The sequence below is a fragment of the Lepidochelys kempii genome, chromosome 1 (assembly GCF_965140265.1).
Source record: "Lepidochelys kempii isolate rLepKem1 chromosome 1, rLepKem1.hap2, whole genome shotgun sequence".
Lineage (NCBI taxonomy): Eukaryota > Metazoa > Chordata > Testudines > Cheloniidae > Lepidochelys > Lepidochelys kempii.
This window is the reverse complement of record NC_133256.1, coordinates 186,580,592-186,600,035: the sequence shown is the minus strand read 5'-3', so window position 1 is coordinate 186,600,035 and position 19,444 is coordinate 186,580,592. Positions and strand designations below refer to the sequence as shown.

Sequence of the window (19,444 nt, the reverse complement as noted above, 5' to 3'; positions counted from 1 at the left end):
TAGACATCTATCCCTTCCTGCTATTTAGAATAGAAGCCATGCAATTGAAATAATTTTTGATTCATTGCATTAGCTGATACTTAACATTGCTTGTTAAACTTTTGGGTTGGATGACATTCAAGATTGGCATAAAGTCAACTGGTCTCCTAGGAAATATTTTGTATGGCTGTATCCTTCCTCTGGCAGGATTCTCCCTCTCTATAAAGGACCTGGCAAAGGGGCTTCCCATGCCAGCAAGATCTCCTTTATGAAGAACTTACTCACAGAGCTCCTTTCTTTGTTCTTCTATCCACTTAGTAGGTACCTTTCCTTCCTACAGTTATCAATAGTTATCAATTCCACACGTGTGGTACGTATTCTATCTGCCTGTCTCTATATACAGAGAGATTTGAACACCTACATACATATATAGATACAGAGGGTGAGGAGTGTGGTAAAAAGGCTTTATCAGCCTGAGTTTGGGTTGGCCATATTACCTAATGGTAAAACTGTGTTTGATAATGAAATGGTTGCCATGGAAAAATACAAGTTTATTGCGCAGAATGAAAGGGTTCTGATGACTGTGTTGCTGCGGAAGACATAAATAATCCACTATTGTGGTAATTTCAGTTGCTGCCATTTTCTCCTCTATGGACAGAGTTTTTTCTCCTGCAAATAAGCATGGAAGGGGGAAATTTCAAGAAGATTTCCATGTGGGCTAACTCCTGGAAATGATCTAGTGTTTTTCCCATTGAGAGGATGGGTAGCAGCATGAATGAGGGGGCAGGGACTCCTAATCACATGGAAACTGAGGACCTGCAAGAAATCTGAGGCCTAAAATCTGCAATTTCCAGGACCCTTGCAACACGTTTGTCCCTCTGCACACACTTCTCCCAGGCAGCACAGCCAGCTCCCCCATTAGGCTCTGATCTATCAGTGCACATTACACCCAAGCATGTAGGAAGTGGAAGAAGCTATAAATTGGAAGATCTCTGTGGCAAATTATACTAACTTGTGAGTAAAGCTTAGTGCTATTGCTGAGTGGTTCAAAACTTACCCCATCACAATCCCAGTTGCCCATACAGCTCAAAACACATGAGGAGAGGCTGAGGGAACTGGGATTGTTTCGTCTGCGGAAGAGAATAATGAGGGGGGATTTGATAGCTGCTTTCAACTACCTGAAAGGGGGTTCCAAAGAGAATGGATCTAGACTGTTCTCAATGGTAGAAGATGACAGAACAAGGAGTAATGGTCTCAAGTTGCAGTGGGGGAGGTTTAGGTTGGATATTAGGAAAAACTTTTTCACTAGGAGAGTGGTGAAACACTGGAATGCGTTACCTAGGGAGGTGGTGGAATCTCCTTCCTTAGAAATTTTTAAGGTCAGGTTTGACAAGCCCTGGCTGGGATGATTTAGTTGGGGATTGGTCCTGCTTTGAGCAGGGGGTTAGACTAGATGACCTCCTGAGGTCCCTTCCAACCCGGATATTCTATGATTCTATGATTTTACGCACAGTAGGTTTCTGCCAGTGTACAGGAGGGCAATGCTCTGTTGCTCAGCTCTCCTTTCTAAAAATTCAGGCCCAGTTGAGTGCAGTTATCATGCTCTTTCTTCCCTCTGCATTACAAGGTGAAGGGTCTTAATGTGAAGGGTCTTAATGAAGGTCTTAATGTAGCTTCATTACTGTTATTAGCATAACGCCTGCAGCATAAACAGCCAACAATGCTCATTCAGACTTCAGAAAGAGAGCAAGCTAGACTCCCATGCTAACAGGATTGAAAATACAGAAGCTACAGTTATAAAGCATTGCTTTATTGTAAATAATGTAGTGTGCACTCTGACTGCTGTATTTGATTATATGTGCAATGCACACGTGTATGTGTTTGTATAATTATAGTAACATATATAACATATATATAGTAACATATGTAGTCACTTTAATGCAGAGTGCATGCTTTCAACAGGTATATTTCTCACAAAGGCCAATGTATTATTATAAATATTGTGATTTACTTTTCAGTGGATATTGTATATGGGTTGTTTGTTGTTGTCCTTGTTTCCCTCTATGTGCAAAGAAGCATGACTACATCATCTTCTTCTTTCAACAGCTCCACGGGCTCCCTTTTCATTTCAGGATCTAGTAAACATTCTAGTCTTAGTTTTTAAATCTTTCATGAACTCACTCCAGCTGACCTCTCACAGAACTTGTCTGTGTCTGCTTTCCTTCCTGCTCTCTCCACTTATATAGCACTGGCCTGTTTGTCACTTTCAGCTGTCTCACCAGAGTTATTAAACAAAGCCACCTTCTCTGCAGCTCCCCCTACATGGAACAGTTTTCCTCTATCTGATCAGTCCATTTCTTTTCAAACCTCAGTTGAAAACATATCTTTCTGCCCCTGCCAATCCTTGCAGATTAACTTTCCTGGTATTTTTATCTAACATTGTAATTTCATATATATATAAATACACACACACACACCCCTAAAAGTATTTTAGGATGCAGTTTTTATGAAAGATGCTGTACAAGACAAAGTTGCATTAAGTTGTACTGCAAAATGGCTTTCATTGTCTGGATCAGTCATCTCAGTCCTGAAGAACAGGAGAACCACTTTGTCATCAAATGAAGTTACAGAGGGCCAGACATTGCACTGTGGTATTTGCACTGTGACAATCTCATTACAGCATGACATTGGCATGTATTAATGCAATGTCACAATGCAAATATCAGAGCATATTACTATGAGATTATTTTGTTGGCTTCCTGACTTCAGGTTGCTGAAGAGGAAAAGGATGTTTCTTATTTCTCTCCTCTTCTCCTCCTTCACAGTTGGTTAATAGAAAGGTTGTTAATAATAGAATAAATAGTAGAAACAGTTAAAAATAATAGAATGGGACACACTCTTGTCACTAATGCTTTGCTGGCTCTGTCTGAGACTAAGTGTAGTGCAAAGAACACTAGTCATAATCCTGGCCTTCACCCCATCTGCATGTGAGGATCTCAAAATTGCATACAATGCTGGACCATGAGGGTGTCTTAGTCTTGATTTATCATTGATCTGCATTCCTAGTTTGATATTGTCCTTATGTGTGTTAATATGATGATCTGTAATCACCCCTATTATCTTTATTTAGGTTATACTGTCTATAGAAGAAGGTTACAGGCTTCCGGCTCCCATGGGCTGCCCAGCTTCTCTACACCAACTTATGCTTCACTGCTGGCAAAAAGAGAGAAACCACCGGCCAAAGTTTATTGACATTGTCAGCTTCCTAGACAAATTGATCCGCAACCCCAGCTCCCTTCATACCCTAGTGGAGGATGTACTTGTGTAAGACTCACTTCAGTGCTCTTTCCTCATACAATCATGACTGCCATCTGATAACATAGTGGATTATGTAGGAACGGGATATCCTGACACAGCTGTGAGCTCAGCTAGCACTTAGCTGTTAAGTGTTGTGTGTTTAAAATCATTCTGAGCCTCTTATAAAGTATATTTTATTATCAAGTGACGCTGGTAAAATTGCATGCAAAAGGACTTTTTTTTCTCAAGCACATTCATATCCATTTTCCTTTTTTGGTCCAGCATTTTCATCTCTCTCTTTTGTTTGTGCTCTGTCAGTCTTTGATCTTCATGAGTCTCCTCTCTGTTTTTCCACCTTTTGTTTGGTGTTTGTCCTATACTCTTGTTTTCCAAGTTCCCGCTTTAATTTTCTTCTCTCTTCCGTGCTCTGTCTCTTCATTTGAAATAGCACAGAGTGCATGAAAAGTTGGTAAACTGCCTTAGAGTATTTTCCTTCTGAATCTAGTTATACTCTATACTTGCGAAGTCGTGCTCCCCTTAATGGAAGAGGGATATTAATACAACAAATCTGTGGCACTCCCATTCCACAACTAATTCCTGGAGGTGCTACCCAAAGCTTCCTCCCTATTCCCAAAGTAATATTATGCACATGAATAAAGCAGATTTTAGGTGTAGAGCTGTTGAAGAAATGACTGGCCCTTTGTAATCATTCTAGGAGTAAACTGAAATCATCCTAGGAGTAAACTGAAATCAGTAAATTTATATCAGGGATGAATTTGGCCCCCACTCCTATTCATTAAGGTCAAAATTCACTCCAGTGTGAAGGGCCCTCTGAACCTCTTACTACTTCATAGCCTCGCTGCAGGTTTTGGGGGGGTGATGCAGTGCCCTGAGCCAGGGAGAGTGTCTAGACCACTTTGGGGGGGGAGGCATGGGGCCCTGGTCCAGAGCGTGAAGAGAGGCTGGTAGCTCGGGCTAAAGTTGGGGCTGGTGGTTTGCCACAGGTAAGCTTGAGGGGAAAGGTTATTAGGTAAATGCAGATTAGGTTTAGAGCTGTGGCTATCTGGCCACCCCAGATTTGTGTGATAGTTGGAGTTGGTTTGTTTCCCCACACTAGAGTCAAAGTTTGGAACAGTTAGTGGTGTCTTGTTAAGGTTAGGTTTGGAGTGGTATTTTCCCCTGTAAGTTGCCCCACTGAAATTAGAATATATCTTTCTTTTAAAAAGTACTGCAAAATACTTATAAACCATCATATGCTTGTTTTAGAGAATATGCTTTCAAAGTGATGTATGGGGGGAGCTGAAATCACTAAGGGTTAGGCTAGGTGGTGGAACCTCAGAACATGGCATTACAGATAAAGGCAGAAATACAAAATACTGATTCTTTAGAGTGTTACAAACACATTTCTGCTATTCAGCTTGTGATCTAATCAATTTTAAAAGGTTTGGTTTAAAATAGTTTCAGATATTGCACCTGTCCCTCAGTCTCCCTGCCTGGTTTTGTGGTTTTACTATATTTTTTTCATATTTTATAAATTGTTCCCCCCTTACGCCCCACCCCGTGTGCTCTGTCAAAGAACCACACAGGCTGGTGAAAATAACAGACAAAATAATTTACAAAGCGTTTATACACAATGTGCTGCCAAATGCATAAAGTCACTGGGAGCTGAGAGCACTCCCTACCACGTGGATTAAAGTCCAAAGGAAATAAGGATCCAACCCAACAGAGAATGTTGTTTTCTCTAATCTCTTAAATTTTACTTGAAACTATAGTAGGTTAAAAAATATTGAGACAGAAGTGTGATTGAATTAGCTGTACCCTTTTATTTTTGTTTACTACCATACATAAAATCCCATGAAAATCAGAGTATAAAATATAGTTCTTATTTGCTCTTTAGGTTAGTACTCCAGCTGCTGCAACCACTGCCTAATAATGTAGCAATAAACAGCCATTCCCTTTTTCACCTATTTTCTATGTAGATAAAGGTAAAAGTTATTACCCAGCATGGTATTAATACATTTTCATTCTAATTGTGCTATTTTCCCATAATAGCCAAGGTTCAATCTGCTTTTATACCCTCTGCTTTGCTTTGGTGAGTTTCAAAATTATGTCATCATCTTCATCCCAAGAGTTTAAATTCTTCTTCAAGTGCTAGTCCATATGCATATTCCACAGCTGGGGCGTGCAGGGCCAGTGCACAGGATTTTCTGGTCAGCAATACCCACTGGGGTGGCACATGCACCTTTCATTTCCTCATGCATTCTGTGAGGGTACAAAGGCTGATACTGCCATGCCACACCTAGTTCCTTCTCTACCACCCACAGGTACATTTTGTAGCAACTCTCTTCAGATTTTCCTCCAATTTGGCATCTAGTTAGCCTTGTTATTTTAGTCAGATAGGTGCAGGTGAACACGGCAGGAAGAGGAACCCTTCTCCACGGTTGCAGGTAGTACTGACCACCATGGCCAACCATGGCAAGTACCTGGGCTTCAAGAACAGCTTGTCCTGAGAGGCGGTTATGCTGCTGAATGACAGACAAATAAGGTGTCAGTTTTGCCTTGGCAAGGGGCACGCCCTAGAATGCTGTGAAATCTGCAGGTTCTTCTTGAAGCAGACCTAGCACTCCAGGGAGGCACAACAGAGAGTTTTCTTCATGAAGCAGGCGATGAGGCCAGACTCTCACCCTGGATTCCAGGCATCTAGACATGCAGGGGACATAGATCATCGAAATTGGCCCTAGCATCAACTTCTCTAAAAGGTGCAGCGATAGGTTGAACTCGGAGGGCAGGCTTTTGAAGGAGGAGAGACGGAGATGTCCCTCCCCTGCTCCCAACTTCAAAGCTAAATAAAATTACCATGCTGTCAGACTTTAAGGGTGCCTCAAAACTTTGAAAATGTTTTCTGAGCATTGAAGCCAGCACCAGTTGAACAGACCCAGTGGTCCAGAGGCTTTCCCCAATGCTGTCGAAGCAGTGCTAGCTTCCTTGGTATTGAGGCGGTCAGAACAGTAACCGGCTAGTGCAGAACCTGCTACAAGTTGCCTCCAGTACAGGACATCCTGATGCCTTCACCACTGGGATCTGTGCGCTCACAGCTGTACTGACCAACCCACAGAGGCTCCAGCACTTCAGGCCTCATCACTGGTCCCAGCGTCCTTACTGCTATTGGAGCCACAGTCACCCCTGATGCATTCCAGATCCTTGGACATAGCAGCCTTGATGTTTGTGCCATATGGCCGGGGTCCCCCAACACCCACAGGGTGGGCAACATGTTTCCCAATGAACTACACTGTCTCATCCTGTAAGCCCGTAGTCTGAATGAGCTCTCTCCTTCCATCTATTGATGTGCTGAAGGAAAACACCTCAGGAGCAGACCGTATTTGCACAGATGTACCTACTGTGCCTAGGAGATAAGCAGACATACCTGCTTGGCCAAAGTGATCAATTTTGGCTGTTTGGGGGCAAAATTCACGTAAGTCTTGGATGCAAGTGTAATGAAATGTTGCTGTTGTTACTGTATGACTAAACAGCAGCAGAACTTTACTTAATATAACCTAACTGAGGAAGTCAACCTAAACGTATGTTACTCACTAAGTGTGAGGTAGTGATGGCAAATTCAAGTGAAGGTCAGAGGGGATGGGGACAGGTGTTCCACCCTGGTGGTTGGACTCTGTTGAAAGAATCCCAGATGTCATTTGACCAGCCCCCTCCAATGTTTAAAGATAGAGCTGATCAGACTCAATTGAGAGTCTTTCTTTCTGCTCAGGGATCACTAGAGCTGCAGTCACTGATAAGGTGGTCTAGGGGGCTGAGCCTAAGACCTGGTTTGAGGACAGCATTGTGGTGAAAGATAGTGCAGAGGAGGCAGCGGTAGAGAGGTTCCCCACTACCCAGTGAAATCACTAAGAGCTGAAATCACTAAGGGTTAGGGCTAGGGGGTGGAACCTCAGAACACGGCATTAAAGATGAAGGCAGAGGCAGTAGTGTTGGCGGCAAGCAGCAGTAATGATAACCGTGAACAGAGAGAGTGGCAACATAGCAGCAGTGGCAGAGGCATCACTCAACCCTCCCCATTCAGAGACAAGAGGTGAACCCATCTGAACGCACTCCTGGACTCTGAGACTTCACTGACTTTGGACAATACACCACAAATGGGGTGCAGTGGAGGGAAAGGAAGAGTGGTGTGCTATGGACTTTTACACCACAAGGTGGGAAACTGAGGGAAAGGCTACTGCCCAAGATAGTGTGAGGTGAGTGTTTACTTAATTGTCTGCATACTTTTGAATCATTGTTGTGGTGTTTTCTCAAATTAATGATGTGTTCCTTCTACTCTTAATAAAAGTTTTATTTTGTTACACAAAGACTCATTGATTGCAAATGGGGAAATATTGCCTATTAGAGGCACCCAGCAGTAGTTAGTTTTCCCAGATTTCTGGGAAATCTGGGATTGGGTTGGGGCTTGAGCTGGTTCTGCTTTGTAAAGTTAAGAGGAACCCCTAGATATTGAATTCAGCCTCGTAATAACAATGGCCAACAAGAGAACCTGCCAAGGCCAACCGAAGTCGACACCCAAGGATAAGGAGGCGAAGCACCCTGGCCTGCTGGGTCAGAAATCTTCGTCCACCTCAAATCTCCAGATGAGGATATCAAACTACCAGGCCATCCTGGCAAAATATGACCATGTCAATTACTGTGCTTTGCAACATTTTATCAGTAGGCTGCTGCAAGACTGCCAGGATGACTTCAAACTGTTCTTGCAGAAGGATATTTGGTTGCCTGGGCCACTCTGCATGTGGCCTTGGATGTGGCAGACTTGGCCTCCAGGTCAATGGTAACAGTGATCACGATGTGCTGCTCTTAGTGGCTCACCTTGGCAGGTATACCTAAGGAATTACAAAAAACCTTTGAAGATCCATCATTCAAGGGCTGCTTACTCTTCCATGATAAGTCTGACAAAACTATGACAGGGGTGCACCAACCCCACACTGGTGAGGCGAAGGTTAAAGAGCTGCTCTGGGCCCAAGATGCCACATCCCCTCGCCTCTGCTGGGCATGCTCCCCAGTGGAGGGAGCATTTAAAAGGGAGTGACTCAGCTCAGTCTGAGCTGACTGCGGAGAAGAGCAGTCGGGTGCAGCTGCTGGGAAGCTGCCAGGGCTCCATGCCGCCAGGACCACGCCTCCTAGCCCAGCCACAGGAAGCATGTTGACCACAGACACTGAGGGCGACGACACGCTAGGGCTCACAGAAGAAACTCTGGAGACACATCAGAAGGGAACACAGGAGGAACCCCAAGTCAACCTGTGATGACGTTGGAGGGACTGGAACAAGGGTATTAAGTAACCCAGGGAGCACGCTTAGGGGTATCAGGCTGAGCCTTGTGGAAGGGCCACTGTTTCAAAGGGCCCTGGGTCGGAACCCTTTGGAGGAGGGTGGACCCTGGGTCCCCCTACCTCCCCCCGCACCGTGGACTACCCTGAACTATTGCCACTAGGTAAAGCGGCCTTTGGACTCTCAACATTGGGCAACACTGCCACAAGCTGTAACTTCCAGGGAAATCAACCCTTAGACTCTTGCCAATGAGTGACACTGCTCTGAGCTATTGCCGCTAGGCAAAGCAGCCTTGGACTCTCACTATTAGGCATTGTACCCTGGAGTATCGTCATTAGGCAGTACTGCCAGCCTGTAGCACACAGCCGACCCCCCGACAAAAGCAGTGAAATCATTTAAGGACTCTAAGGTTATCCTCAGGTCCTTGGGAATCTATCCCCTGGACTCCATGCAGAGGCACGTCAGGTCCTAGCCTTAGCAGCAGCAACCACCGTTTTTCTACTACAGGCCACCAGAGCCTTTGGGTTGCAGGCAGATATCCTCAAGAAAGAAGCCTGCTGGAGGATCTACCTTGCAACCTCACCACTCCTCTTTGGTACCAACCAGGCAACAAATTTGACTTAATGCCCAAGGACAGCATACCAAGTGTTCCACAATCTTTGCCTTCCCCTCCTTTTGGCAACCATTTGGCTCACTAACTTCACACCTGGTCCAGCATCATTTCAGACCACTAGGAACTGCAGGTGGTCCAGAGTGGCTATGCCATCATTTCCTCTCTCTACCACACAATCATCCTCCCTCCATATCCGTCTTCAGGGACCCCTCCACAAGACCCTGCTTCAGCAAGAGGTGTAGGCCCTCCTTGCTTTGGGCACTGTAGAGGAGTTCCTTCTTGAGAGAGGGGTAGGGGATTCTATTCAAGATACTTCTTCATTCCCCAAGAAACCAGTGGGGCTTTGACCAATATTAGACCTCTGAGACCTGACTACCAACAACAAAAATCTCAAGTTAAAGATGGTCTCCCTCGCATCAATTATCCCCTGCCTAGATCCTTGCCCTCAAGCTCAAGGATACATACTTTCACATTATGATGCACTCATCACACAGGCACTTCCTGAATTCTGTATTCAAGAACAATCACGATCCATACTGGGTTTTGCCCTTTGTGCTGTCTGTGGTGCCCAGGTGTTTACGAAGTGTCTAGATGTGGTCGCTGCCTACCTCAGAATGACGGCTAGCCACGTGTTCCCATACTTAGACAACTGGTTGTTCATCAGCCACTCAGAACCTCTGGTCCAGGCCAACATTGGGACTGTTCTCCAACCGTTTGTGCACTTGTGCCCCTGGTTAATGAAAAGAAATCCACATTAGCACCCACATAGAGGATGGAATTCAGTGAGACAATGTTCAATGCAAGGGCAGCCACCTCCTATCTATCACTCAGCAAGTTCCAGATGCTGCACAATCTCTGTTCCCATCTGCTGACACAAGCAAGATCCTGCCTCAGGCTTCTGGATCTTATGGTGACCTGTATGCTCATCAGCCCATATGCGAGGCTTCACTTCTGGCACCATCAAGCTTGGCTGTCCTCCATCTACAGCTCCAAAAGACACCCATAGACAAGGTGCTGCACCTCCCTCTGGCAATTCTCTAATCACCGAGCTGGTGAAAGGACCCAAGCAATAATTTGCACAGGGGTTCTGTATAGTCCCACTTCTCCCTCAAGGACTGTGATCACAGATGCCTCTACATTCAGGGGTAGGGGTTCACATGGGCAATCTTATGACACAAGGCTATGCTCATCAATGTGTAGGAACTCAGGGCTGTATACAAGGCATGCATAGCCTTCCTGTCAGTCATTCAAGGTCAAATGATTCTGGTAATGTTGGAAAATACCACTCCAGTCTTCTACCTGAACAGGCAGCAGAGGCAGCACTAGATTACAGGCTCTGTGCCAGAAGCCATCCAAGTATGTGACTCTGCAATAGGACATGGCATCTCCCTGTCAGCGGTCCAGACAGCCTCAGCAGGTACTTCTGTGACAATCATGAGTGGTGGGAGCACTAGAAGGTGTGTCCTCCAGGACATCTTCCAACAATGCAGGGTCTCTTACTCAGATCTTTTTGCAATGAGGGAGACCTCTGCGTGGGGGAGGAGGAACAGACGTCCAGGGTCTTTCAGAGGCCTTTCTCCACCCATGGACAGAGGGACTGTTCTATGTGTTCCTTCCCTTTCCCCTGCTCCCCAGGGTACTTTGGAAGGTGGGAGAAGGCCAGGGCAATCCTCATAGCCCCAGCCTGGCTGAGACAGATATTGGACTTCCACAACCTCACCATAGTCCTGCCAATCACTCTTCCCCTGGTTCCCAGCCTCCTGGGATGTGGCAGGGGGGCTTTGCCCTTTACACCCTTGTGGAGCAAACAAGGAGAAGAAGGGCACGTGCACTATCACAGTGAGTACTGCTGACTAGAAAATTGTCCTATGCATGCACACTGGGTTTGCACTCACCCACTGTGCAATATGTCACACATCTGAAAGAACATCAGTTACTGTAAGGGTAAGTAACCTCTTTTTCTGCAGAGATATACTCTATATTGAAAATTGTAATAATGTGGATAGGTCCATTTCTGAACTTCTTGTGCATATAAAACTCCTGTAGAGTTCCAATGATTTCCTTCATAGTAGTATTAAAAAGGAATTTTGGATACTAAAATATAACTGACAAATTTTAGAGAATGGGCCAGAATCAAAGTAGTAGATCTGATTTTTTCTGAAACTTTGGAGAACTTCAGTTCAGGATCTGAACTTTGCAGCATGAGCTCATCTCTTATTTCTTTCTAGTGTTGATAGACTTAGGTTATGCCTTTATGTACAGTGTTGCAGCAGTGCAGCTGTATCATTGTATGCGCTCCCATCGGCATAAAAAAAACACCTCCACAAGCGGCATAAGCTATGTAAGCAGGAGAAGTTCTCCCACTGACATAGCGCTGTACACACGAATGCTTATGTTGGTGTAACTTATGTCGCTCAGGGGGTGGAATATTCACACCCCTGAGCGACATAAGCTTTGCCAAGATAGGCTGTAGTGTAGACCTAGCCCTAGTTTGGTCAACTTTTTAGTACAAAAATATCTCTACAAAAGTAAACAAGGCTTTATTTTTTATGCTTATTACTTCTTTACAAGCTTTTACATTTTGTTTTTGTAGAATGCCAGATTCACCTGGTGAAGTTCCCGAATATCCTTTGTTTGTTTCAGTCATTGATTGGCTAGATTCAATAAAAATGGGTCAGTATAAAAATAACTTCATGGCAGCGGGTTTCACAACTTTGGATGTGGTTTCAAGAATGAGCATTGAGTAAGTATGTAAATTATTATCGGTACAGTGGGTAAACTGCAATTGCTCAGATGTAACAGTGATAGAGCCTAAGTGCTAAGATGTATGGAACAAAAGTATATTTTCACTTTGCTAGTACAGTTAATAAAAGACTTTCAACCAAAATATGGCAACGAAAGATGATGTGGTGATTAAGAGACTCAGTGGACTTGGTTTTAAATTCCTTGCTCCACCGCATACTTTTTGCATGACCATGTGAAATCAGTGGGACTATTTGCATGCATAGTGTGTTGTTGGATAGGGGCCTTGATCTGCTCCCATTGAACCAATGGTAAAATGTACTTTTCTGTAAACAAGTTCAGGTCCAGATTATGTACACTAATCATATCTTTTCTGTGTTGTGTGCAGTCCCAGGCACACTGCTAGAACTCAGTTCTTGATCCTGCTCCATTGAAGTTTTGTTATTGATTTCAGTGAGAGCAGGAGCAGTGAATAATAATGACTGTTACTATTGGTATCTAATTTGACATTTTACCACACATTGTGGCACATTTTGAATGTGAAGGGAGCTATATAATACTAAATTCTATAATACTGTACTGGTTTTCTGAAAGTTGTATTGTACTTCACATTTTTTTTAAAAAACACTGTTCTTGCCTCAGAAGATTGGCATGAGCCACATAAATTACTCTTTTGTCCTAATGTTTAATGCCAATTCAGAGCTTGTCTATTGTGTGGGGTTTTTATAGTGTGAAGATTTGTCACCAGATCATAATTAAGTTTACTGCAGTTTTGAATCATTAGCATCCACTAGGTCTTTCCATTTGTCATTAAATGGTCAAATACTGCCCTCCTCATCCACAGACAGTACTCAATGCACTTAAATTGTTGGGAGGTTCTACAGTGAAGGAGCTGGATGCTTCATGGTGTTTCTTTTGCATCAGCCTGTTGTAGAAGTAGGTGAGGCAAAGGTGGACTGGGAGATAAGCATGGGCAGAGCTGATGATTTGCTACTATGCAGATCTACAAACTGTTGGTCTTCTCCCTACTCATCCTGCAAGCAGTAGAAGTGCTGCAGCACCTGCAATAGTGAACATGAAGTGGTTCTTCTTGCCTCTGCAGCATGGGTGGGAAGGATTTCTTCCCTCCTCCCACCCTGTGGAGGTCCCTTTTCTCTGCTTGCTTCTCAGGCTTGTGTCTAGGGGCTGGGAGAAGGATTTTGACCTTTAAGGATACAGCAAAAAAGCTGGTTTCAGAGTAGCAGCCGAGTTAGTCTGTATTCACAAAAAGAAAAGGAGTACTTGTGGCACCTTAGAGACTAACTATGAGATGTGATTTTTTTTCTAAATGGCTGCCTATACAAATAAAGAATAGGTGGGTGCACCTTTGAATGCCTGCAAATGTAGGGCATTTTTACATATTCAAATCAAGACATTGAATAGTCCTGATGAAGAATTAGGTGCTGAGCAATATGTGGAAGCAATCAGAATTCTTTCTGTGTGGCTGTACATGCATGCAAGGTGAATTTTAACCTTTCTTTATCTTACAGTGACATTAGGAGAATTGGAGTTGTACTCATTGGACACCAGAGACGAATAGTGAGCAGTTTACAGACTTTGCGATTACACATGATGCACATACAGGAGAAAGGATTTCATGTATGAAAGTACTAGAAGCAACTTTGTTTTGTGCCTCAGCATTTCTAAAATGGAAGATATTCTCATTCCTCCCTTATGTTCCTCCCAACTTCAAGAACTGCAGTCTCCCATTCAGACTATAAATACACACTTTTACGTTAATGCTTCCAATGTGGAATTTTTAATCACACGGCATAGTTCCTCCGTCAGTTACCTGCCAATACAATCCTGGCGCACTGCAAGACTGTTGCTACACACTGGTGAATAACTCAGCATGGATGTGTAACTTTGTATAACAGTATTTGGAACACTTTCATGGACTTCTTTGAAAGTGATAGCCTATTTGGCCTGGCGTGGCTTCCTTATTGATGTATTTAGAGTTTGATGGTAGATCAAAAAGTAATTGACTTTTTTCATGTTTTGTGATCATGTAGCTTCCAATATCAAATGTGCAATCAGAAAAAAAAGTTTGACATAAATATTTATTTTATCTCTTAACTAAATCCAAATGTATGGGTCAGATTGTGACCTTAACTTTGTAATAGTTTAAATGCTGGTAAGCTGGTGCCTGAAAATGTTAGAATTCTTTGCAGAAATGACCAGTGATTTCATGTAGTGAATTCTTGTTATGTGTAACTAACTGGGGTGCGGATTAGAAAGAACTGAACTTTAAATCTTCCTGAGGCCCTGGGTTTAAATTTATTTGTATAAGCAGCTGACATTATTTTATCCTTTATAGAGTTGGTTGCAAAATTGGTTCATTATTAGAATTTTTCACCATTTTTCATCCTTTTTTTATACTAAATAGCTGCCTCTACCACATGGTGAGTAACCCTTGGAAAGGCTGTTGTAACAATTCGTAAGCCACACAGAATATTCAGTTGTCAGCTATACTGCACACTGCAGTCACATAGACTTCACAGAGCTTTCTGCTTCAAAACCACAGGCCTCTACTACTGCAGCTAATGGAGAATTTCCATTAGTTTAGTAGTTTTAGGACTTATCTAACTTCTGTGGGCCAGCCATTAGGGGGATGATGAGATCCTCATACTTGAGCAGATCTACCATACCATCAACGAGAGATCAGTGGAACACAAACAAACTAATCACTACTGTATGTTACGCAATGTAAGAGTATGGCATTAGTTACTACATTATATGTAGGCAGAGAGAGAGGCCTAGGACAGCAGTGTAATAATATGTTGCCTTGAGTCTACTTTTATACGTTTGTTGTTAGAAGTAAAAAGCAGACGATGATGAAATGGATTTCTAGTTATTAACTAGCTGGTCTTCATTTAGTACAAACGTCTAACTGACGTCTAAGATAATTCTCTTTAAAACTAGAACTGTTTAATAGCCATATTTACATGCAAGAAAATGGATGCAAAGGCCGAGCACAATATTTGTACCTCTATAAGACTTAAAGCTTTCATGCTTTATTCAGATGACGTACATAGATATAATGGGCTACATTTTCAAAACTTGCATGAGATATGCGCTACTGTGAACCATGAAATGAGCGCATGTCTGCATGCTCTGAAAGCCACACACATTTTTACATGCATGTCACATGTAAACTGGATGTAGATGTTTGTGTTAATTTATATATCATTTTTAAAGTTATGTGGAGCAAGAATATACTTGAGCATTATTAATTTTCAGTTAAAAAGCACATTTGGGGCGATCAGTAAAATGTATATGTATTACAAAATGAATTAACCAGACTAAGTAATCATAACGATATTTATTGCTTAATTTGCAGCTTAAAAAGCATACTTCTTGATACTGGGAAAAAGCTGCTGTTCTATATGGAAGGCAGAGAAGGAAGAGCAGGAGAAGATACAGAAAGGTTTATCCTTCTAACCAGTTTCACAGAGTAAGACACACTGTGTCTGATTCACTGCTGTTACTCCACTTTTATGCCGATGACTCCACTGATTTCAACAGAGTAATAGTGGTGAATCAAGTGCATTTTTTTAGTTTTGTTTTTCTAAAGTTCTAATAGAGGAATAGATTTCCTAAAGATATAGATTCACTAGTATCTTTGAATGCTAATTTGCTGAATATGTTTCAAAAACTTAGACCCCAGTCCCACAAACACATACAAGAGTAAATTTGTGCACATGAGAAGTTCAGGATCAAGGGCCCTTAATAGAACAAACTAGCTTTAGTTCTTCTCTGTGAGGCACGCTCTTGTAAATTTCTGCCCAAATTCCATATTTTATTTTTCGTTAAGTAGGGTTCTCTTATGGAACAAAAAGCATACCATTTTTTCCATGTTGTAAGACTTTTTTTTTAAAATAAGAACTTCAGATTCAAATCTAAAAGTTGATTTTCGTTTACTATTTTGCTTTCCCTTTTGCCTGTCGTTGCTTCCATCTCCATCAAGGTGCCATTTGGGAAGAGATCTTTGCAAGCAGCTTTTTAAATATGTAATAAGGCATGGGAGTCCAGTACTTGCTAAGAGGTACTCAAAATTAATCCAAACCATATGGGTGCATTCTTGGGCTCATACGTATGTTTGTTCATTTTTGGAAGTGTGGATGCAAAGCTGCATGTTACATATACATTAACCTGGATATGTCTCATGGAAATTAATTTCCAGATTTATCACACTTTTTAAAATATATTTTCAATAGAACAAATATAATAACAATATTGAAACATTTATTAATTAAATATATTTTTATAAAAACAAGAGTTTAATTAACCAGGGAAGGAATGACAGAGGATTCTTTTGGTGATGACATTTATTTAAGAAAAACAACAACCTAAAAATCATCTTCTAGAGTTTGTGGGTTTCTATGGATGGTTTTTGTTGTTGTGCTGCATAATTCTTTCTTAATAATGATCTTGATCAAACTTACATTTACCCAGCTTTAGAAACTGCATTTTTACTCTTGCCCACTCCACTGTTTCAACATACAAAAGAAATGCAATGAGGTTTGGGGGTTTTTAATATGCTGGTGTTGTCTTTTCAAATGTGGACATTTCTGTGCAGCCTACAAATGTATGCACAACATTACCAGCAGCTTCCACTAAAATGGATGACTGTTCCGCCAGATGAAAATTAGCTGCTCTTAGCGTACGCAGTTAGCATTCAAACTGATTTACTAGGCTATTCTTAAAAATCTAGCTCTCCATGCACACCATTCAGTAACCAAAACTATTGAAAATGCACAGAATAAAGGGAGTGTGAGAGAGACAAATGCAAAAATGTATATTAAAATGTGGGCATAGGAAAATTTATTGATATAGTAATTTACAGGTGAAGTCTCCATATACATTCTTCTCTAGGATTTTATTGTTGTTCATATAGAATGAAATAAATCCATCTGCTATTGGCCTACACGGGTTCTTTGCACCATTTGAGCCTTCAAAATAGGGCTCAAGTGATACTTATATAGTGAACAGTTCTTGTGCTGGCCCTTTGCAAAAGGATGAATTTCATCCCTAGTCCATAGTACTGACGATAGTTTACTTGAAATGAGATAACTACAGAAACCCAGGTCTGTAATATATTCTGTCCCTGAGATATTTGCACACAACTGGTAGCATTCGAGTCATTGAGAAGACGAGGATTTCTCATGAGATAAAAGGAAGGAAATTTAGGAGAAATGGGTTTAAATTTGCCCTAATGAACAAGTTGCCTCTGTTATGTTTTCCTTCAACATAACTTATACATGATCAGTTGCAGCTCATATATAGGCTTCAGTCACAAGTATTATGTTTATTCTTGGCCATCAGCCAGGACTTTATGACAATATATGTACATTTTTAACATTAAATGATCCTTTAATTGAAAATAGTAGATTCAAACATAAATTCAAAATGCATATATTATGATCATATTTGTTACTTTGGCCTACCCACTCTTCAAGTTTGTCCTAAACTTTGGTAGACATCTGTTGGACTGATCACCACTTACACAGGAATATTTCAATATACTGAAGTATTTTGATGATGTTTAACTTAGAATATCTGTTTTCTGTTTCTTTAAATATAATGGACATGTTCGTTAGCTGCACCAAGCTTATTGTCAGTGCAGCAGGAAAGGGCCCCAAATGTGGTTCTAATGTAACTTTTAGGTTTATCCACCCTGGGGCTAGCTGAGGGTGTAACTGGCCCCCAGTACAAGTTAGAGCAGGTACAAGTAACTTCCATGGCTTGGAATGATCCCATAGGGGCCATTCTGGCATTTGGGGGTTGCTGTAGCATAGCACATTCTGGCCAAATGCCCTAATGACTCTAACTCACCTTGGAATACCCTCTGCACAGAGTGGGGGAAAACAGGTAGCAATTGAGCTGGCTACACCTTCTTTATGCTATCAGGGGATTGTCTGCTGACAGAGAAATCCCCAGATCCTCTTTTAGGGCAATTTTAAGTCCCATTTAAGTCCCCTATAACAGAAACAAAACACTTGCCCAAAAGACATATTCCATGCATTTGGAATCCACAAATCTCTTCCTCCTTCACATATAATCCTTAGAAGATAGTAGTACATACTGTTCAGACAAGAATAGTGTGGTGGAATATAGGTCCTCAGATTACAGACTAGGTTACACAGAGCACAGTATGGCTATAAAAGTGTGTGTGTGTGTGTGCGCGCGTGTGTGTGAGTGTGTATTATAATTGAGATTTTCAAAAGTAGACTACTGAATTTAATTATACAACTGTTGTTAAAACTAATGAGAATTGTGTGGCTAAATCCCCCAGTCAGCTTTGAAAATTTCAGTCAGTGTGTATCATGTGTGTATAGTTCCTGGCTTCTTATCTGAAAATGTACATCCCAAAATAAATATATTAAGAAGTGCAGAAGAGTGGGTCTCAAACTGTGGTCTATGGAGAGCTGGCTGGTCACATGATACTGGCCCTCCTCCTAATTCCAGTCACTAAATCACATTAAACACATTGAACACTGTCCTAGTGGTACTTTTCTATGTGAATAATTATTGTAGTTGCTGTAGGGATTTGAAGTGATCATGAATGGTAGGGGAGGTGTTCTTGAACCAATCTCTCGATTAAGATGTGGTCCGTATTGTGAAATAAACGTTAAGATCTCCTGCTGTAGTAGCCCAAGCTGCTTATACAGGATAAATTATTCTCTTTTAAATGTCATCTTATAGGATCTCATCCTCCCATCCCCAGATAATTTAAGGGAAAGTCTCAAGGCAATGGGACTTGACAGATTTTTTAAACAAGATGTATTCAAGTTTAGAAAAGACAATAGACAGAAGCTTATTATGGAGATACATTTGGTTTAAAATAAATAGTAAGCACTATGAGATTATTAATCATATTTTCTTATTTTATTATGTTAAATAATGACACCAGTTCATGTAAGAGTATCTCTTTGTGTTTCGTTAAGATGTTCTGTAACAATATCTTTCAGTTTTCCCTTATTGCAAGGAATTTCTCAACTGTTCCTCTGTTCCACAAAGACCTCTTCTATTATCCCTGTATAATTAAATGAGAAGCTAAGGATATGGAAAACTTTATATTAAAGCATCAGAGGGGTAGCCATGTTACTCTGGATCTGTAAAAGCGGCAAAGGGTCCTGTGGCACCTTATAGACTAACAGATGTATTGGAGCATAAGCTTTCGTGGGTGAATACCTACTTCGTCAGATGCAAGTGAGTATTCACCCACGAAAGCTTATGCTCCAATACGTCTGTTAGTCTATAAGGTGCCACAGGACTCTTTGCCACTTTTATATTAAAGAAACCAATCCCAAAATCATTTCAAGCTCTTTTCTCTACTACTTTTGCTGTGTCCCTAATTTGTGATTTACGTCCCACATTTAGGCAATGTCAGGTTAGGCGCTATGTCTGTATCTCAGAAATAATATATGTACTATACTAAGTTG

General features: G+C 41.7%; 1 protein-coding gene across 7 annotated transcripts in view; it reads left to right on the top strand.

Annotated features, from left to right (window-relative positions):
• EPHA6 (EPH receptor A6) overlaps window positions 1-18,908 on the top strand; it is an 872,967-nt gene extending 854,059 nt beyond the window's left edge. For all 7 annotated transcript variants that reach the window (XM_073305263.1, XM_073305254.1, XM_073305245.1 and 4 more), the window contains 3 exons: window positions 3,110-3,303; window positions 11,812-11,961; window positions 13,490-18,908. In XM_073305263.1, coding sequence (XP_073161364.1) covers window positions 3,110-3,303; window positions 11,812-11,961; window positions 13,490-13,604 — 459 coding nt within the window. In that variant the 3' untranslated portion in view covers window positions 13,605-18,908. The remainder of the gene's footprint in view (window positions 1-3,109; window positions 3,304-11,811; window positions 11,962-13,489) is intronic.
• Window positions 18,909-19,444: the final 536 nt, after the last annotated feature.